At 41.2% G+C, this 19,755-nt stretch overlaps 1 protein-coding gene across 1 annotated transcript in view; it reads right to left on the bottom strand.

The window, feature by feature from the left end:
• The window catches only part of BRF1 (BRF1 general transcription factor IIIB subunit), a 255,619-nt gene that overhangs the window by 102,641 nt on the left and 133,223 nt on the right, over window positions 1-19,755 (bottom strand). Inside the window, exons 9-11 of the mRNA XM_074996369.1 lie at window positions 18,708-18,747; window positions 18,526-18,618; window positions 17,439-17,717 (exon numbers count right to left, since the gene is read on the bottom strand). Of these exons, the coding sequence (XP_074852470.1) occupies window positions 17,439-17,717; window positions 18,526-18,618; window positions 18,708-18,747 (412 nt within the window). The remainder of the gene's footprint in view (window positions 1-17,438; window positions 17,718-18,525; window positions 18,619-18,707; window positions 18,748-19,755) is intronic.

Here is a 19,755-nt window from a genome sequence, read left to right as displayed (position 1 = left end):
AGATTTTGACAACCCATGCTTATTGACTAAACGTGGGTTGAAAGAGGGCACAAGCAAGGTACAAACTACAAAGTTATAGGTCTGCTCCAGAACAGATTCACAGACTGAAGTACTACATGTCAACTTAAACAGTATTTGTTTTACTGGTGCTTGACAAATGAGAAATTTTTCTGCATTGCAATAAAATTCAAAGTAGAAATCTTTGAATATCAACAGAACTTCTAGCATGTCAGAACCACTTAAAATACTCTTTGTTGAAACAGATAATCTGAGCTGAAAACATTTGCCAACAATATACTAGACAGAAGCTGTCTCACAGAGTAAAGATTGGGCAGCCAGCAGGCATCTGAAACGGCCCCGCACCTCCTGTTTACTGGGAGAAGACGCTAGATTTCCCAACAGAACCCTGACCCTTGATTTGCTGCATGAGCTTCATCTGTGTAACAGCAGTTACTAGGAGATGTGAGGCAAATAAGGAGCTGCCATTGTCTTGGGAGTAGGAGCACATTATCACTAATTCATGGTGATTCATTTAGGCACAGCAGATTTAAGAACGACCAAAGCAGGTAATCATTTCTCGCACTGAGAATAGGAATCAATGACTCAGAGATGCATTCGGCTGTTGTTCCTCAAGGGTTTTATAAGTCAGCATGTAAGTACTTTACCCCTAATGCCCTACTTGACAGGTAGCCAGTGCAAGTGGATCAAGACTGGGGGCATGCCTCTATGCCAATACATAAAACAAGAAGTGTGACAATAAACAAAGCATTACAATGACCTATTTGTGAGGCCAGACTCTCACTGTACACTAAAATGTAATTCTGGAAATATTTCTCAAGTGACTTCATCAATACAGTGACACGGGCACCAAAACTAAAGTCTAAATTATTCAATAATTCAATAACCTGCATAAAAGAAATGGCTGTATATTTGCACTAAGCCAGGAGACCGAGGAAGGTTGCCAAAATTGGGAGAAAAGCCAAGTGATACAAAAGACCACATGGTTCGGACAGAGATATACTTTAAACAAGGATTTATTAGAGGGGATATAGGTTAGCAAAGAGGAGAAGACAGAAGTTGATAGAGTACAGGCAGGAATGGAAGAAAAACTGTCATACTAAAAAGGATTGCACTCAATTAGATCCTATGAAGGCAAACACCTAAATATCAAGAAATTTTATAAACGCTTGTAAAGAAATGCTACATGTCTAAATATTAAGATGGGCTAAATTGAGTGCATGGTATTACATGAGAATATTGATTTAACAGACATCACAGAAGCTTGGTGAAATGATGCAAATCAATAGGGACACAATAATATGAAGATGTAAAATATTCAGGACTAAGGGTAAGTCTATATGAGGGAAATAAGTTGCTCTCAGATACACAATTCTAGCTACAGCATTTGTGTAGCTAGAATTGACATATCGGAATCAACTTACTTCCCTCGTGAAGACCGAGCCTCTACAATGTCCTATCGACATCTCTGACTCCACGTGATAGTGTGGAGTACATGGGTCAATGGCTGAGCCCAGAGAGGTCGATTTTGCCACTTCTTTGCCAGACATGCAAAATCGAACTCTGGAAGATAGACCATCAGCATGTCAATCTTACGGTAAATATAGAAAAGCCCTGACATAGCAGGTTGCACTGGTGGGAAAAAGACATTACCTGTGAAAGAAAGCAAAATCAAATATAGTAAACCCTTTAATGAATCAAACTGTACCAGAGAATCTCTATGGGCAGAAATTTTATGCTTGAATAATAAGAGTATGGCAGAAGAAATGTACTACCAATCACCTCAGGAAGATTAGAGAGGCTACAAAAACAGAAAACCCAGTAATAATGAGTCAACAGGGGTACTGGTATCATGAGATTTAGAGATATTTCTAGACTCTATTCATGACAGCTTCTTGAAGCAACTAGCCTTGTAACCCAAAAGGAGAGCGACAATTCTTGATTTAGTCCTAAATGGCACACAGGATGTGGTCCAAGAGGTGAATATATCTAAGCCATTCAGTAATAACAACCATAAATGCAATTAAACTTCACATCCCTGTAAGGAAGAAATTGCCAAAGAAACAGTAGCATTTAACTTCAAAAAGGGGGAACTACATAAAAATGAGGCAGCTAATTAAATGGAAACTAAAAGGAACAGGCAAGAGTGAAATGTATGCAAGCTGCACATAGACTATTTAAAAATACCATAATAGACGTTCAAACTAAATGCCCCACATTTAAAAAGAAAACCGTAAGAGGGCAAAAAAAAATAGTCAATGGCCAAACAGAGCAAAAGAGGCGGTCTACAAGGCAAAATGCCACCTTTTAAAACTGGAAGTCAAATAATCTTAGTGGAGAAAGAAAAAGAACATAAACTCTGGTAAATCAAAGGTAAATAAATAGAAGGCAGGCCACAGAAGAATTTGGCAAGTCACTAGCAAAAGATACAAAAACTAACATGAAACATGCTGAAGTACATTAGAAACAGGAAGTCTGCCAAACAACCACTGAATGACTGAGGTGCCAAAAGAAAAACTCAGAGACGACAAGGCGTTTGAGAAGAAGCTAAATGAATTCTTCCTACTGGTCTTCACTGCAGAGGATGTGAGGATTCTCACACACCTCAGCCATTCTCTTCAGGTGATAAGTCTGAGGAACTGTCCCAGACTGAGGAGTCAACAGCAGTGGTTTGGAACAAACTGGTAAGTCAAGCAATAATAAATTAGCAAGACCAGATGGTGCTACCCAAGACTTCTGAAGAAGTTCAGATATAAACTGCAGAGTAACAGCTGTGGCATGTAGCATACAGCTTAGATCAGCTTCTCTATTAGATGACTGGAGGACAGCTAACATGAAGCTGATTTTTGAAAAAAGCTCTAGAACAGTGGCTCCCAACATTTTCAGTAACACAGCACACTTCAGTGAGACAAAATTCCATGCACACTCACTCTTTTCATCTGAATCAATTGCTCAAATGTCACATTTACTTATGACGGTTAGTCTTACTAGAGAGGTTTGCAACATAGTAGTGCATACAACAAGCTAAGCAAGGATCAAATGCAATGTTTTAAATCCACCACAGAATAATACGTCTTTGACAGCAAGCACAGACACACTTTCAAAATCAGCTCAATGCCATGCTAGGGATGTTGAGTAAACGAGTAACCACTGAAAGCAGGCTCCCCTCCCATCCAGTCCATTGGAGCCAGGACACAGCAATTAAACATTTGAATAGACCATCTATTTGTACCCTTTGTTTCCTAGATCCTCCACCAGCTCGTTCGGGGCTGGGAAGCAGAAGAGGCTCTGGCTATAGGCCAGTAAAATCTAACTTCAGTACCAGACAAACCAGTTGAAAATACAATAAAGAACAGAATTATCGGACAGAGTCAACCTGTCTCACCAACCTATTAGGCTCGTGCCAACAAACATGGTCAAGGGTGACCCAGTTGATACAGTTTACTTGGACTTTCAGAAAGTCTTTGACAATGTACTGGCCGGAAAATAATGCAACTCTTGTTCAATAGCTGTACTTGTTCTATAGGACCCAAAGTAGTAAATCATAAAACCACTTCTTTTTACCCCAAACATACTCCACAAACTCATTTGTTCAATAGTAACAGAGAGGAAGCCGTGCCAGTCTATACACTATCAAAACAAAAAGCAGTCAAGCAGCACTTTAAAGACTAGCAAAATAGTTTATTAGGTGAGCTTTCGTGGGACAGACCCACTTCTTCAGACCATATCCAGACCAGAACAAACTCAATGCTTACTGTTTTTGGTTCTCTGGGTCTTAAATATTGAGTCTGTTCTGGTCTGGCTATGATCTGAAGAAGCGGGTCTGTCCCACGAAAGCTCACCTAATAAACTATTTTGCTAGTCTTTAAAGTGCTACTTGACTGCTTTTTGTTTTCATTCGTTCAAGTAAGATGATGCATATTTTTTCACAGTTGCTTTATTACCACATATTTACTAATCTAAATACCTCACATGCTTTGCCAGAGGAAGTATACTTTACAAATTAGACTCTCGCAAGTTCATATGTAAATAATTTGTGAAACACTTGCCGCTAGACCGCCTATTGTGTACCTTATTAATTTCAAAACAAAGGCACAAAAAGTGGAGGAACAATTTCAAACAGACATCATGCTTTATGAGGCATGCATGAAACTGATGTAGTCAAGAAACTCCAATGTGATGGAAAGAAAGAACAGGAACATCTGTACAGAGAATAAGATGTAACTGGCATGAGGAATTATCAATCCAGTCCTAGTAATGTGCCAGCTTTCTGCATTTCAAATACTGCTTATGCATACTATAAAATTTGTTGGTAATAAAAGTGAAATGACTTTCTAGATCTTTATAGCTCCCAAAGATATTTTACACTGTTTGTATGAACTGCATTCTTTCAAATACAGAACTGTTTGATAACCTAGCCACAAATTTTTCTGGGTTCCATATTCTTCAACATTAAATTTTCTCTTTCAGTGCAGAAATCTGGAGTATCCAGTGTCAAGTTTTCAAAGTTGGGAAGGCTGGATACAAGAACTGTGAAGTGTAATTATGTGCTACACTTTTATTTGCTTCTTAACATGAAATGTACGATTAGCTTGTTAAACTCAATTTTCCCTTTGCTCTGGGTGCTCACACACTCCATATTATAATGCAAAGACCAGACCTGAATTTCAAGTACCAGCCCTTGCTCCCTGTATTGGAAAAGCTACGAAGGTAATAACCTTCCATCATTCTGTAGGTATGCTGAGGCATCTCTGGGTCAAGGAATCCTAATGGCACCACTACCTTGGCACACCAGGAAGCCTTTCATGCACCCATTTGGCAATGCGGAAAACTCTCTTCCCTCTGTTCTAGCCTCCAAAAACTCACCCTTCTGCCCCTGGGACCTGGGCAGTGCATAGGAGAAGGAGACTAGCAATACTACATGAGACAGTAATGGCCATATGGAGGATTTTGACGTCTGGAGTAAAGGGATAGGACCACAGTGATAAGCCTGAGGTGAAAGGGAGCCCAGTATGTCTACTGGTGCAGCAGCATGGCAAGGGCTCTCTATGGTCCTTCTGTCTTAATGCACCACGGTAACACTGCTACAGGAAGCTCATGACCTACTGATGCCTTGGTAGAAGGAACTGGGTCGCCTGTCAAAAGTGCCTCAAAAGCACCAATACTTTGGCACAGACAGCAGATTCCTTGCACCCATGATTCCATTCACTGCTCTGGCCCCTTTCCCAACACATAAGCCTCTTACTTCACCAGGCCCAACCTTTTCAATTTGCCACACCCATACCTGAATTTCTCACAAAGTCCTGCTAACTCCTGCATGTCTCACAAAGTCCTGCTCACGGCACCTGTAGTTCCACACTGTCCCGTCTACCTCAGATTCACCACAGACAACAAGTCAGGAAGCAAACTGACAGCATCAAAAAGCAGATGTGCTAGTGGATCTAACCAGTTGCAAAAGCCAGTCTTTGAACGGCAGCTGTACATGTGTAATTGAACTTTCTAATGGAAGCAGCAGAAACAATAACTCATTTCTTTTAACATTAAATGTAATAAGCTACAGTCTGAAATTAAGGTGCGAAGGTGAACTTCATAGAGCAGCAATGGCAAAGTTATGCTATTCAAACCGTGTTTATTATACTTGATGAAAATACTGACAGGAAGACAATACTGACAGTGAATCCAATATTTCATTTTGATAGGGTATAACTGTTATTAGTCATATGGATGCAATACAGTAACATGGAGTTGTATTTTGGTCTATAACAATAAATTCACAAGAAGCACAGATATAATAACCAGGTACGTAAGAAAGAGGATACATTGGACATATCTGGACACATACCAACAAGCAGACTCTCATAAAGTTTTCAAGTGGAAAGGAAACCAACTGGTGTGCGAAAACAAGCATGCCCCAAGATAAAACAAAAGAAGAACCCTTAACAAGGAAGGCAGAGCATGGAATCAGGCAGCAAATGACAGAGGAATGGGGGAAACTGGTTTCCACCTTCTGTGCTAACATTGGTGTGCTGAGGACGTAATGTAATATCCAAAATAGAACCACCACAATCAATTATTCACTTGTTGCTATGTAACTGATGTGTTTTGGATACAGAGAATTCTTACGCTTCCTTTGGCCCATCTGTGGGCCACAGTAGCCTTATTGCAATCATTAAATAAAAAACAGTAATTCAGAAATAGTAACTAAGCTGAAATGTTGTATCCACCCAGCTACTATACTACTGGTTCCTTCAGCCTTCTGTGCTCTTACCTCTTGCTGGCACTACCCAATAGTATTAGTTCTACTCTCGTTTCATATTCATTCTCTTATTTTCACTGCTGAACCTGTAAATATACAGGTCTTTCATCATAGAAAGCAACCTCTTCAGTTCTGTGTATCTACATTAGTTTTTACTTGGAAACTAAAACCTTATCTTAATTAGTATAACAGTTACAGGAATTTCAATCTAATGTCAGAATCCCTACAGTAGTAGCTTATATGAAAAAGTAACAATGCATTCTTGATTGATTTGTAATTACGTTTAGCAGCAAGACATGAAAAGAACAAGCTCCATGTGACGAACCATCTCCCTGTAGACCACTAGCAAGTATTCCACAGACCACAGTTGGGGAACTCTAACCTAATACAATTCTACAATCCATGCACCTGGCCCACAACAAAAGACCATAATTATTATTGTTCTAATCTTAACCAAACTGGAAGTGGGTTTATCAGTCACTCTATAGTTTCCATTGCTCTGCACCACTGTAATGAATTAAGCAATCCTTCCAAATGCTATAAATTTCACTATTATTACACTAAACCCTCAATTTAATGGACCCCAACATGATGGATTTTGGAAATAACTGACGCAGTCTGCTGACCTCCCTCCCCTCTTCCGCACCCCCACAGAAGCACAGAGTCACAGGGCTGGAAGGGACCTCCGGAGGTCATCTAGTCCAGCCCCCTGCTTCAAGCAGGATCAACCCCCACTAAGTTATTCCAGCCAAGACCTTGTCCAGCCGGAACTTAAAAACCTCGAGGGATGGAGAATCCACCACCTCTCTAGGCAACGCATTCCAATGCTTCACCACCTTCCTGGTGAAGTAGTTTTTCCTAATATCGAACCCATACCTCTCCCTCTTCAACTTCTGACCATTACTCCTTGTTCTGCCCCTTAATTTTGTTGCCCTTCGCTGAACCTGCTAAAGCAAATCCACATCCTTTTTATCCTGGGGGGCCCAAAACTGGACACAATATTCCAGATGTGGCCTCACCAGTGCCGAATAAAGAGGAATAACTACTTCTCTAGATCTGCTCGAAATGCTCCTCCTAATGCACCCTAGTGTGCCGTTAGCCTTCTTGGCTACAAGGGCACACTGTTTACTCATATCCAGCCTTTCATCCACGATAACCCCTAGGTCCCTTTCCATCGTACTGCTGCTGAGCCACCCCACCCCAAAAAAATACCAGAGACTCACTAAAGCCACTGCCAGGGCTGGAGCTGCTCTCGGGCCTGGACGGGCCACCAGGCTCAGAGGAGCTGGGGGGTCGGGGGCGGCGCGGGGCTGCAGCAGGGTGCAGAAGCTTTCCTCCCCAAGCCCCGTGTGAATGGAGCATGTCAGCGCCCAGCCACCACTGCCTGCTATAGCGCTGAGCAGCAGCCATGGTGTTGGAGGCTGCCGCCTGCTAGCAGACCAGGAGTGGCCATAGTCTACCTTTGCCTGGGTGGCTCAGAGCCAGGGGCTGGAGGAGTCACAGCACTGAGCGCTGCAGGAGGTGGCCAGCATTCAGCTTCTCTCCTTGTAACTGGGAGAGGGAGATGTGAGGGGAAGGATGGGGCAGGAGGGGGGGGAAGAAAAGTGGGGGCAGAGGACAGGTGTGAGTCATGGGCTGGGAAGGTCAGTGCATCACCATACAGTACAATCATTCAGATATAACGGACTTCCAGCATTAAGGGACAGCCCTTCCTCCCGTTAGTCCATTACATCAAGGGTTTACTGTAATGCTTTCCACGAAGCATATGGAAACAAAAATAAATAGAAAACGCAAAGACTGCAGTAACCTAATTTGTCCAGCCACTCTGAATCCAGATCAAAGCATAGCTCTGTTTTTACATACTTTGCTACCTACATAAACTATCCAGTGATTTTCTAATCCACCACATCCAAACACAAACCAGAGTAATAACATTGGAAAACAAAGTATTTTTAATTGTCAACAAAATGTCAACATCAATAACAACCGTCTACTAGGACAAGATTTTATTTCATTTTTCTTTAAACGCATTTTGTAAACTAAAAATACCTGACTACTATCACACAATATAACTGCTGGCTGCTTCTACGCACAGTCTAGGGATCAATCCTGCAAGCCCATAGTCCAGAGATGGCCACATTCAGTAGATGTCCCAGCCACATATGACAATCTTCAGACATTTGAGAGCTGGGGCATACCTGCTGGGGGCTGGAGATAGGGGCTTCAGCCCAGCTCCTGATGAAGCCCCAAGGCCTGGTAGCTGAATCCTGCAGGTCTGATGCCCTGTGATCCTAATCCCCACTGGACAGAAGCCTCTTCCTCACCACACCACTTACTGCAAGGCAAAGTTTTTCTCTCCCCCACCATCACTCCAGTCTGGCAGGGCAAGAGAGCAGGGGCAGCAGATGTGGGACAGAGCAGGTGCAGCAGGTTTGGAGAAAATATGGTGGTGTCCAAAATGCCCGGAGCTCGCACCCCTCTTCCAGGCCCCCCCACCAGGTCAAACTCAACCATCATCTGCCTAAGGCTCTAAGAGCGAGTTTGATGGCAGAGGGGTTTGGGCTCTGGGAGAGAGTTTGGGTGCAGGAAATGTGAGGCACTGCGGGGGGAGCTTGGGTACAGATGGGAGATCTGGGGTGTGGGTTTTGGCAGGGAAAGGGGGTGCAGACTCTGTAACAGAGTCTGGGGGCTCCTGGGTACAAGCTCTGGGAGGGAGTTTGGAGATGAAAGGGAGGTGAAGAGGATGCAAACTATGAATGGAGTGGGGTGCATAATGGGGTGCACTGGGAGTGGGTGGGGAGGCCATGCTTACTTGAGGGCACACCCCTCTGGCAATGGCTCCTGGGGAGAAGGGATCTCCAGGTACTTCTGCTGTCCCCCTGCTCCCAACACACTCCTCTGACCCTTCTCTTTATTCCCCCCCATGTTCCCCAGCCCCACCTACTACCCCTGAGCAACTTAAAACCCACTGGGGGTGGCAGTCAGGCACTGGGGGAGAGTAGAGTGGCAGGGGGGCCAGGGGATTCAGGGGACAGCATGGGCAGATGGCGAGTTTTGTTGGAGCCCGGCCCTGGGCCAGGAATATTCCTTGTACCAGGGCACCATGGACTCATATAATTTGCCAACTACAGTGGGATTACTTTATGAGCCACACTTGACTGGTAAAGGAGCTGCATGCAGCTCATGAACCACAGAGTGGACCCCTGTGCTACAGTCATAGAAGCTGTGTCACTTCTACACATACAAACATGCTTACATTTACTACTCTGACAGCCCCCCTGATTTCAATGGGACTACATGTAGTAATAAAGTTAAGCATGTGCATAAGTAATTCTCTATTAAGGTCTAATTTAGGCAGTAAATTATGCTAACAAAATGCAAACTTACCAAACAAAATAAAACTTCTAAATCAAAATAAAAGCTCACCAAAATATTCAAACATAACCAATAAATTACTTAATAAACTCCAAAATAAGTTACATTGGCTATTTCTGGGGCTCTTGATTACATGATTATGCAGCAATTTCATTCAGTAATTGAAGAGAGACTGAACACATACCATTCCCAAGTAAACAATCTTAACAGGGGATTATTTTAACCTTTTCATAAAACATATGGCAGATTCAAAATACCCAAGATACTGTCCCACGCTGCATACTGATTTATTGCTCATCATACTTCACCCCTGTAGCTAACCCTTGCAAAATACTGCTTGCACTTTTATACTACCTTCTTCCGAGCATAAGCTTTGTGGCTTCTTGACCTAGGTCAATAAGTCTTTATTCAAAAGAGCAACTCAGATCATGAGGATTCCCTACACTGAACTGGAGGCCATAATCTTGACATTTCAGAAAACATGATGTATCGTTCAAATAACATTCTTCTAACAAGTTATATTTTCATGTGAAAGCAATGAAATCGCTGGGTAGTGTGTCTACAGTTTCTACAATTCTCTAATGAACAATTTCAGTTTTAATTGCTTTGGTTCTTTGCAAGACAGGGTTTTATTGGGGTGGGATGGTAAGACAGGAATATACATGCACACAGGGGTGGGAGTGGGGGGCAGGGAATGGTATATAATAACCTATACATGAACACTGAGCTATTCCAGTTTTTTTCTTAACCCTTCTCTTGACGTACTGTCTGTTTACGTGTCTCAACCCTTGTCCCCTTAGTACTCCACTCTCTCGCACACCTTTCACAAACAAATCATTTTAAAGCAGCTGCAGCAGGACATGCCAGCTCTGTACTCTCTCTCCCCCTGCAAATGAACAGCGGCAGGACACCAGCTGAACTGGTTGTTTCTTCCCACTTCTGGAAAGCTGTACCAATGCAGGCTGGTGTGGGGAAGCAGAGTTTCTCCAGGCTAAGCTGCATCAGCAGGGTAAGGAGTTCTACAGTCAACCTGGGCCAGCAGCCAACAGCCTGTCAGAAAAAATATGAAGTTCTCTAACGAAAGCACGTGCACAGCTGTTCAGGCAGACGGGTGTGCACTCATGTGCTTAGTGTAAATTATAAACACTGTACACAAGACTTACATGTAACTGACACACAATGTTAAGAAAAATCATGTCATCTAACTTACGCCAAAGACTCCACGTACCTACAAACTCCATGCAAAGCAGCTGGAGGTCTCACAATACAAGACTGACTGCAGCAAGATCTTCCCATCTCATTAGCAACATAATAAAGGCTTAATCATAGATACAATACACTGCCAAGATCTCCAAATACATGAATTAGAGCAGGTCAGGTGGGAAAGTTTTGCTTGTATGAAGACTTACCACTCACTCCTCAAAAACTACAAGTCCTTCCACAGAAGAGACTTTCAAGTGAGATGCTCACAAACAGGCAACACATTAAAGACAAAAAGTTCAAATAATTCCCTGTGTGTCATAGATAAAGCTGACAATTGTGCACCGAATGGACCACCTCATGCCTGTTCTGTTCATTCCCAATGAGGCATGTGGCATTGGCCACTGTGGGAAGACATGACACAGTAAATCCTCGATTTAATGGACTAATAGAGGGGCAGGAGTGTCTGTTAATGTCGAAAGTCCATTAAATCCGAATCTGGAGGAGTGAGGCATCTTGCAAGGTGCACTAGGGAGCGCTACGGCTGAGACCTGGGAGGAACACAACGGTCTTGGGAGCTACCCCTCTGGTCCCAGCAGTCCCAGCTGTTCCTGGGGCCTCCACTGCTCCAGCAGCTCTGAGCTGTGTCTACACGTGCACGCTACTTCGAAGTAGCGGCACTAACTTCGAAATAGCGCCCGTCGCGGCTACACGCGTCGGGCGCTATTTCGAAGTTAACTTCGACGTTAGGCAGCGAGACGTCGAAGTCGCTAACCTCATGAGGGGATCGGAATAGCGCCCTACTTCGACGTTCAACGTCGAAGTAGGGACCGTGTAGACGATCTGCGTCCCGCAACGTCGAAATTGCTGGGTCCTCCATGGCGGCCATCAGCTGGGGGGTTGAGAGATGCTCTCTCTCCAGCCCCTGCGGGGCTCTATGGTCACCGTGGGCAGCAGCCCTTAGCCCAGGGCTTCTGGCTGCTGCTGCGGCAGCTGGGGATCCATGCTGCAGGCACAGGGTCTGCAACCAGTTGTCGGCTCTGTGTATCTTGTGTTGTTTAGTGCAACTGTGTCTGGGAGGGGCCCTTTAAGGGAGCGGCTTGCTGTTGAGTCCGCCCTGTGACCTTGTCTGCAGCTGTGCCTGGCACCCTTATTTCGATGTGTGCTACTTTGGCGTGTAGACGTACCCTCGCAGCGCCTATTTCGATGTGGTGCCGCGCAACGTCGAAGTTGAACGTCGACGTTGCCAGCCCTGGAGGACGTGTAGACGTTATTCATCGAAATAGACTATTTCGATGTTGGCTTCACGTGTAGACGTAGCCCTGGTGAGTCAACAGCATTTATTGGCAGGGATGGGGTGGGTGGGCTGGCGGACAGTGTCTATTCTTTCCGAAGTCCGCTAAAGCGAAGGTACACTGTACTGGGCTAGATGGGCCTTTTGTCTGACCCAGTAAAGTCCCTGAAACAACCACATGCTTAAATCAGAGGTAACAGATGAATAGCTGGGACTGGGAATATACTTGCTCAAACTGATGACCACGTGTACTGTATATTTAATAATATGACATGGGACAAGAAATTAGTAGCTTTATTTTTCATGTGTAAGTAATTATAATTTAACAGCACTTTATATTCAGAGAATTACAGTAGTGGAAGAGCTCTCAGGAGGTCATCTAGTCCAGTTCCCTGCAATCATAGCGTGGGCAAAGTATACTTAGACCAGTGATAGGCAACCTAGGTTAGTGGGCGGGCCGCATGAGTGGGCCCCCCTTCATCTCAATGGGCCACAAGATTGTTGTAACTAGGAGAGTCTCCCAGATAGGGTAATTTTGCTAACTGCACTTGCCTGCCTAGAATTTGCAGGGTGCAACAGAACCATAGCAGAGCTTTGATTGGCTGCAGAGGCAGCACATGCCTCTCATGGTCAATGTTGTGTGCAATCCACACATACCTCACTTCACATGCCTTTGCTTTATTATGCATACCACTTAATTAATACCAGTAGGAGAAAAAACTAAAATTAGAGTTAATACAGCGGGGGGGGACAGAGCAGTGCTGTTAAAAAGGCCTTGTTGAAAGTTGTGTACATAGGGCCTTATTCAGTACCCATTGATGTCAACAGAAAGATTCTCTGACTCTGGAAGGTACTGGATGAGATCCACAGTACAAATGAAGGCATATATACAAGAGAAACATATGTAAATGAGCAAGCAATTGGCTGTCAATAACAGAGAGCACAGACACTTTGCTATGGATTTTTTTTTAATCTGCAGTCACTTCACAGACAGGCACAAGATGGTACTTGCAAAAGTTATTTTTGATGATGAAAGAGGCCTACTTTTATTAGGACGTGCAGTTGCATGTTACCTCCTGTTCAGACTACATTGTTTGAAAATGTAGCTGTATGACTGCACATGAATTTACTATACACCAACTAGCATATCAAGGATAATTTGTATGAATTTGGCATTCATTTTAAACCTTGCATTTTCCCTCTACGTCGGTTAATTTCAATCCTTTCTTACCTTCCATCTTGGCCAAAATATTTTGAAACAAGCACATCTTAGCTAAACAAGGGAAGGACAGGATACTAGCCTACAAATGTGTGAAGGCTGTAAACATACCAAGGAACAGAATGAATTATTTAGCATGATATAGAGGGGTGTAAGTAGAAGTGATGGGAAAAAAAACTACAATCAGAAATTGTATATAGACAGCCAGAAAAAACTGAGAATAAAGACTGTGGTATTTGCCTAAGACAGTCTCTAGGGAAAAGTGGAAGCCCTATTATCTGGGACACCTAAAACTAGAAAAGACAAAATTCTAGAAAATATGTTGCAAGAGAAAATCCTGCCTTAGTAGAGAAATGTACTGGCTGACTTACTAGGTGTTCATCTATAGATCTGTTTGGCAGATATGATAAAACAATTTACTCAGGACTTCTATGCAATAAAGATGAGTTTACTGCAGAACTCATGAGCTCTTGCCACCATGATCATCATGCACAAAATGTAGTATCCCCTTCCTTTTATAAATGTTAAGTGTTTCACTAAAATATATAAACTGGGTATACACAAAGTCTCATCTTGGGTAAATTCATGTTTTTATTTAGTACACAGACATGTACTTTAATCAGTAATAAGATATTCAACAAAGAGCATGTGATTTTCTCAAAAATTTTTAAAATAATCAAAATAGGCAGATCCAAAGCCAAAGAATAAGCCTTGAGCAGGATTTCATGATTAATTCCTTGTGTAGTTTAAAAAAAAAAAGAAGTCAGCAGCAATCTGTAAACACTCAAAAAGAACCCAAATGAAATGGCCCTCATAATTAAAATACTTCAGGGAAAATACAACCTAATGTATCACTTCTACTGAGAATTCTACTGCCCCTTAACTGCATTAATGCAGTACTGTAGAGTGCTCTCACTGCGATGCAAATTCACTCAAATACTGTCATCATCATCATCCATGGGCTCGGCACCCATTAGCGTCCGATGCCTCCCTCACTATAACCTTCCACCTTTCCCTGTCCCGTGCAGAGTGGCTCAGTTTCAGACTAGCTCCACACCAATCTACCCATTTTTGTGGGGTCTGCCTCTCCTATTCAAACCATCTATTGTGCCAAATACCAGGGTCTTGAATTTTCGCTCATCATTCATTCTGCAGATCTGCCTGAATAGCTGTAACTTCTGTTGCATAACCTTCTGCAGTAGGTTCTCTTTTGGTTGTATCCTCTTGTATAATTCCTCATTGGTGACCTTCTGTATCCATCCTCTTCTCAGGATCTTTCTATAACAACTCCTCTCAAACATCAATATCCTTCTCTTCGAACCTTTCACATCCATACAACATGCTGTTGAATATACACGTTTTCAAGACACTGAGTTTTGTTCCTAAGGTAACGGCTTCATTTTTCCAAATCTTATCCACCACTTTCAACCTAGCTCTTGCTTTTGCTATTCTAGTCACTGTTCTCTTCTTACACTCCACATCATACGTCATTTTGCTCCCCAGAGACATGAATTTCTCTATGTTCTCTAGTTCAAGCCCGCCTACACTGACTTCCTTCCTAGTTCCTTTTCTCCAAATACAATTGTTTTCACTTTATCAATGTCCATAATCAGGCCATACTGTTTCCCTTCCTTATTTACTATCTGCACCATTCTTGCTAGCTTCTCTTCCTCCAGGATAACTATATCATCTCTGAACCTCAAGTTGCTAATTGTCATCCTGTGCACAGATATCCCTCCTACCTTTTCCTTGATCTTGTCCATCGCTCTCTCTAGGTGTGTGATGAAGATACTCGGCGATATTGGATCTTCTTGTCTCATACCTCTACTCATTCAAAACCAACTTCTCAACTCTCAGCACATTCTCATCGCAGCTTCCTTAGTGTCGCTGATAACCCTCAACAAACATATCAGTCTGCTATTCACTTGATATGACTCCAACATTGCCCAAGTCGCTTTCTGAACTATACTCAGATACTGTGCTTTTCCATAAAAATTTCACACACAATTTACAATTGCAGCTTGTGAAATAACACTGGACATCCTTCAATATCCAAGCAGTGCATTTAAGTCTGGCTTATACTAGCAGTTCTGGGGGAATCTTTGACTGGTGCTGCACAAGTAATACTGTTAGATGAGAGATTTCCTCAAACTGCTGAAAAAGGCACAATTATAACTGATATATCCCATGCAAAACCCAAGTAAAAGAACCCTAAGGGAAGTTACACCAGAGATTTGGAGAAGGAATGTAACTGGTTGAGAAAGAGAGGAGCTATCCTTCCTCTAAAGAAATATATATACATATGGCACCTGGAACCCAAAAGAATCAGCTCTGGGCAAAATTGAAGGCTACACCAAAACAATAACCAGTTGTATAACAAACTTGATCTTTAATTCACTCTAGGAATCCTACATAAAGGAAAACTGAATTCCTTTCATACTGGCATTGGGATTTCCAGAAGGATAATTTTTAAACTAAACATACCAACCCCCAGCTGATCATTTATAAAAATTAAATGAATCTGACAGTCCTTTAGTCCAAAGGCTTTTATTTTTCCCACAGAACCGGTATGACACAGGCCGGCATAAACTATACTGCCGTATACTTTTTTGCCCACAAATCTAAAGTTTAACCTGGAGGAAGACATCTAGGACTGACAGATTAGCTCCTTCTTAAAGTTCATTCAGTCCTTGGACACTCAATAACATCGTTAATAATATTGTCAATTGAGCTTTTCATTATACAGACATGTCTACTGGGAACTGGATGGAAACCAACACCTTGTTTTTCAGAGGTCATTGAACAACCATCAAACAGCAACAATTTCCAGCTACTACTCACCTCTGTTGAATCTGAACCACTGAGTCAGAAGTGAAATGATGCATATCCCTATAGTAAGAGCCACCCATTCCTCCCACCATTAATTTTAATTAAACAGTTCTTTTTTTACATGATTTAGGTTGCACATAATATGGGAAAATAAATGACACTACTGAACAGCTGTAGTTCTGCGACATAAGCAATAACATCGTATAAGGCTGATCGTGTGTGTCTCTTCAGTCCATATGTGGAATAGGGTAGCAACATTTATCATGAATAACTCACAAAGTGCTGTCAGAACTAAATTACAACACAGTCAATTTAGTTGGATCTACTCATTGAATCTGCTGATTAAACAGATTCAAAGACAGATGAGCTTTATGGAATGGAAAATATACCGTAACATAGAAAAGAATGAGGTTCTCGCTAGAAATCTTGACATTTGAAATTCACGAACGGAAGGAAGGAGAAAAATCTTCCGTACAGTTTCAGCTTACGTATGAAAAAGGCAACACACTTTCTTGAGTCATTGGCTGTTTGTAGTAGCTTTCTGTGGCTCATACAAAATTGAAATTTTCAATTGATCAATGCAGCTAATGCTGTCCATGGGAGTATTATGCTACAAAAAGGTTTCAGGGATCAGAGAGAAAGGAATGGAACATGCCCAAACAAGATATTAAGCAAAATGCGTATTAAGAAAAAAAAAAAGCATCGCTGTTTTGCATGTTGAGTATTTTTAATATTTGCAACTTTACAAACTACTAAAGACTGAATAAAACAGTGATTCTTTACTAGGAACAAAAGGAGACAGCATCCTTACTTGACTCTGCTAGAGTATTTCCTGAAAAATGCTGCCTCTATCTTGAACTAAAAAAGTAACCTAGAACATGGATATTTAAGGTTTTAATTCCAACTATACTTAACGGGGAAAAAATCACTAGTCACACGCTGCTAATTAAAATGACACTATATCTGCAACGTTTAGAATATCCACATCCACTATCATATCAAAGTCGATCTATGTAGTTAGGTTTAAGGGATATAAATCCTGAACCTTCCTGTCAGGTACAAAATATTTGACCAGATGAACCAAGATTGCCAGTTCTTACATCTCTGCACTCCTTTAACATTTATATTTCATAGAATTGCTGTGTCAACAACCATGCAAATAATTGGAAATTACAAGTAAAACCACAGCAGTTTTCATGTCTGACTTTTCTATTTTAAATTTCAGCTTGCATTACTCTTGTACTTACTGTGATCTCGATCCTTAGTGGATATGCATTCTTTTATAGACTCTGTTATTCCAAGACTGGCAGCAGTAGGGAGTGGACCAAGCAGAGATTCTAGGGCAGGTGGCCTTACAGGAGTGTCATTTCCGTTCTTGCTTTCCCCCTCTTCATTTTTCTTTAATCTATCTTTATCAAGAAGTTCATTACAAAAATCCTTGTTTAAATGATTAGCAGCTGCTTCCAGCTCTTCATCTTCTGCCTCTTCCTCTCCAAATGCACCAGCCGTACTATCTTCTACAGATTCTAGATAAGGAAAAAATAAATCAGGTAACTTCATGCCATCTGTTACAGCAATTAAATTAATGAAAAGCACCTCACTTAAAAGAATAAAAACTTTTAGAGAACAATCTGCAAAAGAACAGTGTTTCAATCTAATGTATGTATCGAATCTCTAGATATGCTTTAAAAATCATTGCCTTACCTTTTCTATAGAGATCTTTTGAAAACAATAATAATTTAAAATTCCTTGTAATGTGTTATCAAAATACAGCACTTAAGTAGTTCTAGTAAAATGAGCTAAATATTTGGCATGGTAATTAATACTAATATTCAACCTAAAAACAGTACTGTGCAAACCTTAGTGTGGGAATAAAGAGGCACAAAGGACCTTGGTACATGCTCTCTGGTTTAGAATAAATTTCATGTTAAACAGAAATAACTAAGGACCAACACCACCTCTGCTAAGCTGAATTTGAGAGTAATTTGTTACAGCCCTTTATGTAATTACAATAGTTGTGTTTCGGTTTTGTTTGCTTATTTTAAATTATGCACTTTTGGTGAATTCCAGTACTTCTGAAGTTGATGTCTGATATTTGAAGCATGGTATTTTGTGGGTTGATGCGATGCATTCCATTCATCAGAGAACTCCCGTGTAAGTCAGGACTGAAATGTTTTGTTGTACTCAACATTTCACTGCATAATGTATGCAACTATATATATAAGAGCCAACAAAAAATGGAGCTATATATAGCATAATAAAAGAGCACACAAAATAGCATGAGTAGGCTTTAATTCCCATTCCTACTTTTAAAATATTCATAGTCTTACTTACCATCTTTAGTCAAATTTGCATATACGCCTTTTGCCTTTGGCCTACTATTTTCTAATTCATTCTCTATTTCATCTTGATAACTTGATATTTCACCTGTATCAATTAAATAAAAATAAAGCTCAGCAATCATTAATGCTATTTGATATAGCCAAGTGATATAATGTATTAAATGGGACTTTTACCTTCAACGTCTTCAAGCTTTTTTGACAGCGCTTTCTCAAGCTGAAAAAAATGAGTAACAAAATGAATGTGCTACGACTATTTTTTTTTTTTTTTAATATCTGTTCCTCTCTCTACAGACTTAAATCCACTTGTACTACAGAAGAGATAGTAAGGTGCATTTCTTCCCCAAAAACGTTTGTAATCTAGGATATACCAGAGAGAAAAAATACAAGTATCCCAATACTGGTCTGAAATACAGTACTGATTAAATCTCAATCTCTGACAGAAAGGAACTTTCACACTGGCTCATCTAAAATTAGGCTCCAATTCTCCCCTCTGTGCAAGCAGAGCTCAGACACAATAGAGAGTAACAATTACAGGGAGCCAATTGCAGTTCCCTGATTCTTAGCCACAGAGCCCCAGCAGAAGTTGGAGAAGCTGGAGGCTTACTTTCACTTCTATCACCAGCATAACGTCCATAATGGAGTTAAGATCAGTTGTAGTGGATTTCTTCTATACAAGGGGAATTCTCCTGTGGGAATCTGGGCCCATAAGCAGCTCAAAGTGCACGTGACAAGTTTAAAAAAAAAAAGCACCAGAAAAAACCTAAAGTTAACAGTCATTTTAGTCACTCTCAGACTAGTATTTCAGATACCTGTATTTAAACTGGTGTTTTCCCACCTTTATAGCCCAACTTACCTCTCTTGTGAAAATACTACCGAATTCTAACATAGTGGTCCACAACATCACATCTTAAAATAGGATGCAATAACTTTTGGTACAAAATGTGTTTTAATGCCAAATATAGTATTTTATATTAATTGATTATGAAGTTAAGTAACAATCCTGTGTTTGAAACAGTATATTAATTTCACTACAACAGAATAAATCACAAATTCAATAACAGACGAAAAGACATGCAAAGAAGCAGCAAACCATTTCAGCTAACTCAGATCTGTGCATACCTGAAGCAACTTCCTTGTCTACACACACACAAAGAGAATTTGACACTGTTTATTGCAAATTACCTAGATACATATGTGATCTATGCAACAAATATTAAAACCT

The sequence above is a fragment of the Carettochelys insculpta genome, chromosome 6 (genome assembly GCF_033958435.1).
Source record: "Carettochelys insculpta isolate YL-2023 chromosome 6, ASM3395843v1, whole genome shotgun sequence".
Taxonomy (NCBI): domain Eukaryota; kingdom Metazoa; phylum Chordata; order Testudines; family Carettochelyidae; genus Carettochelys; species Carettochelys insculpta.
Note: the sequence above shows the minus strand (reverse complement) of the source record. Positions and strands in the feature narration are given on the sequence as shown.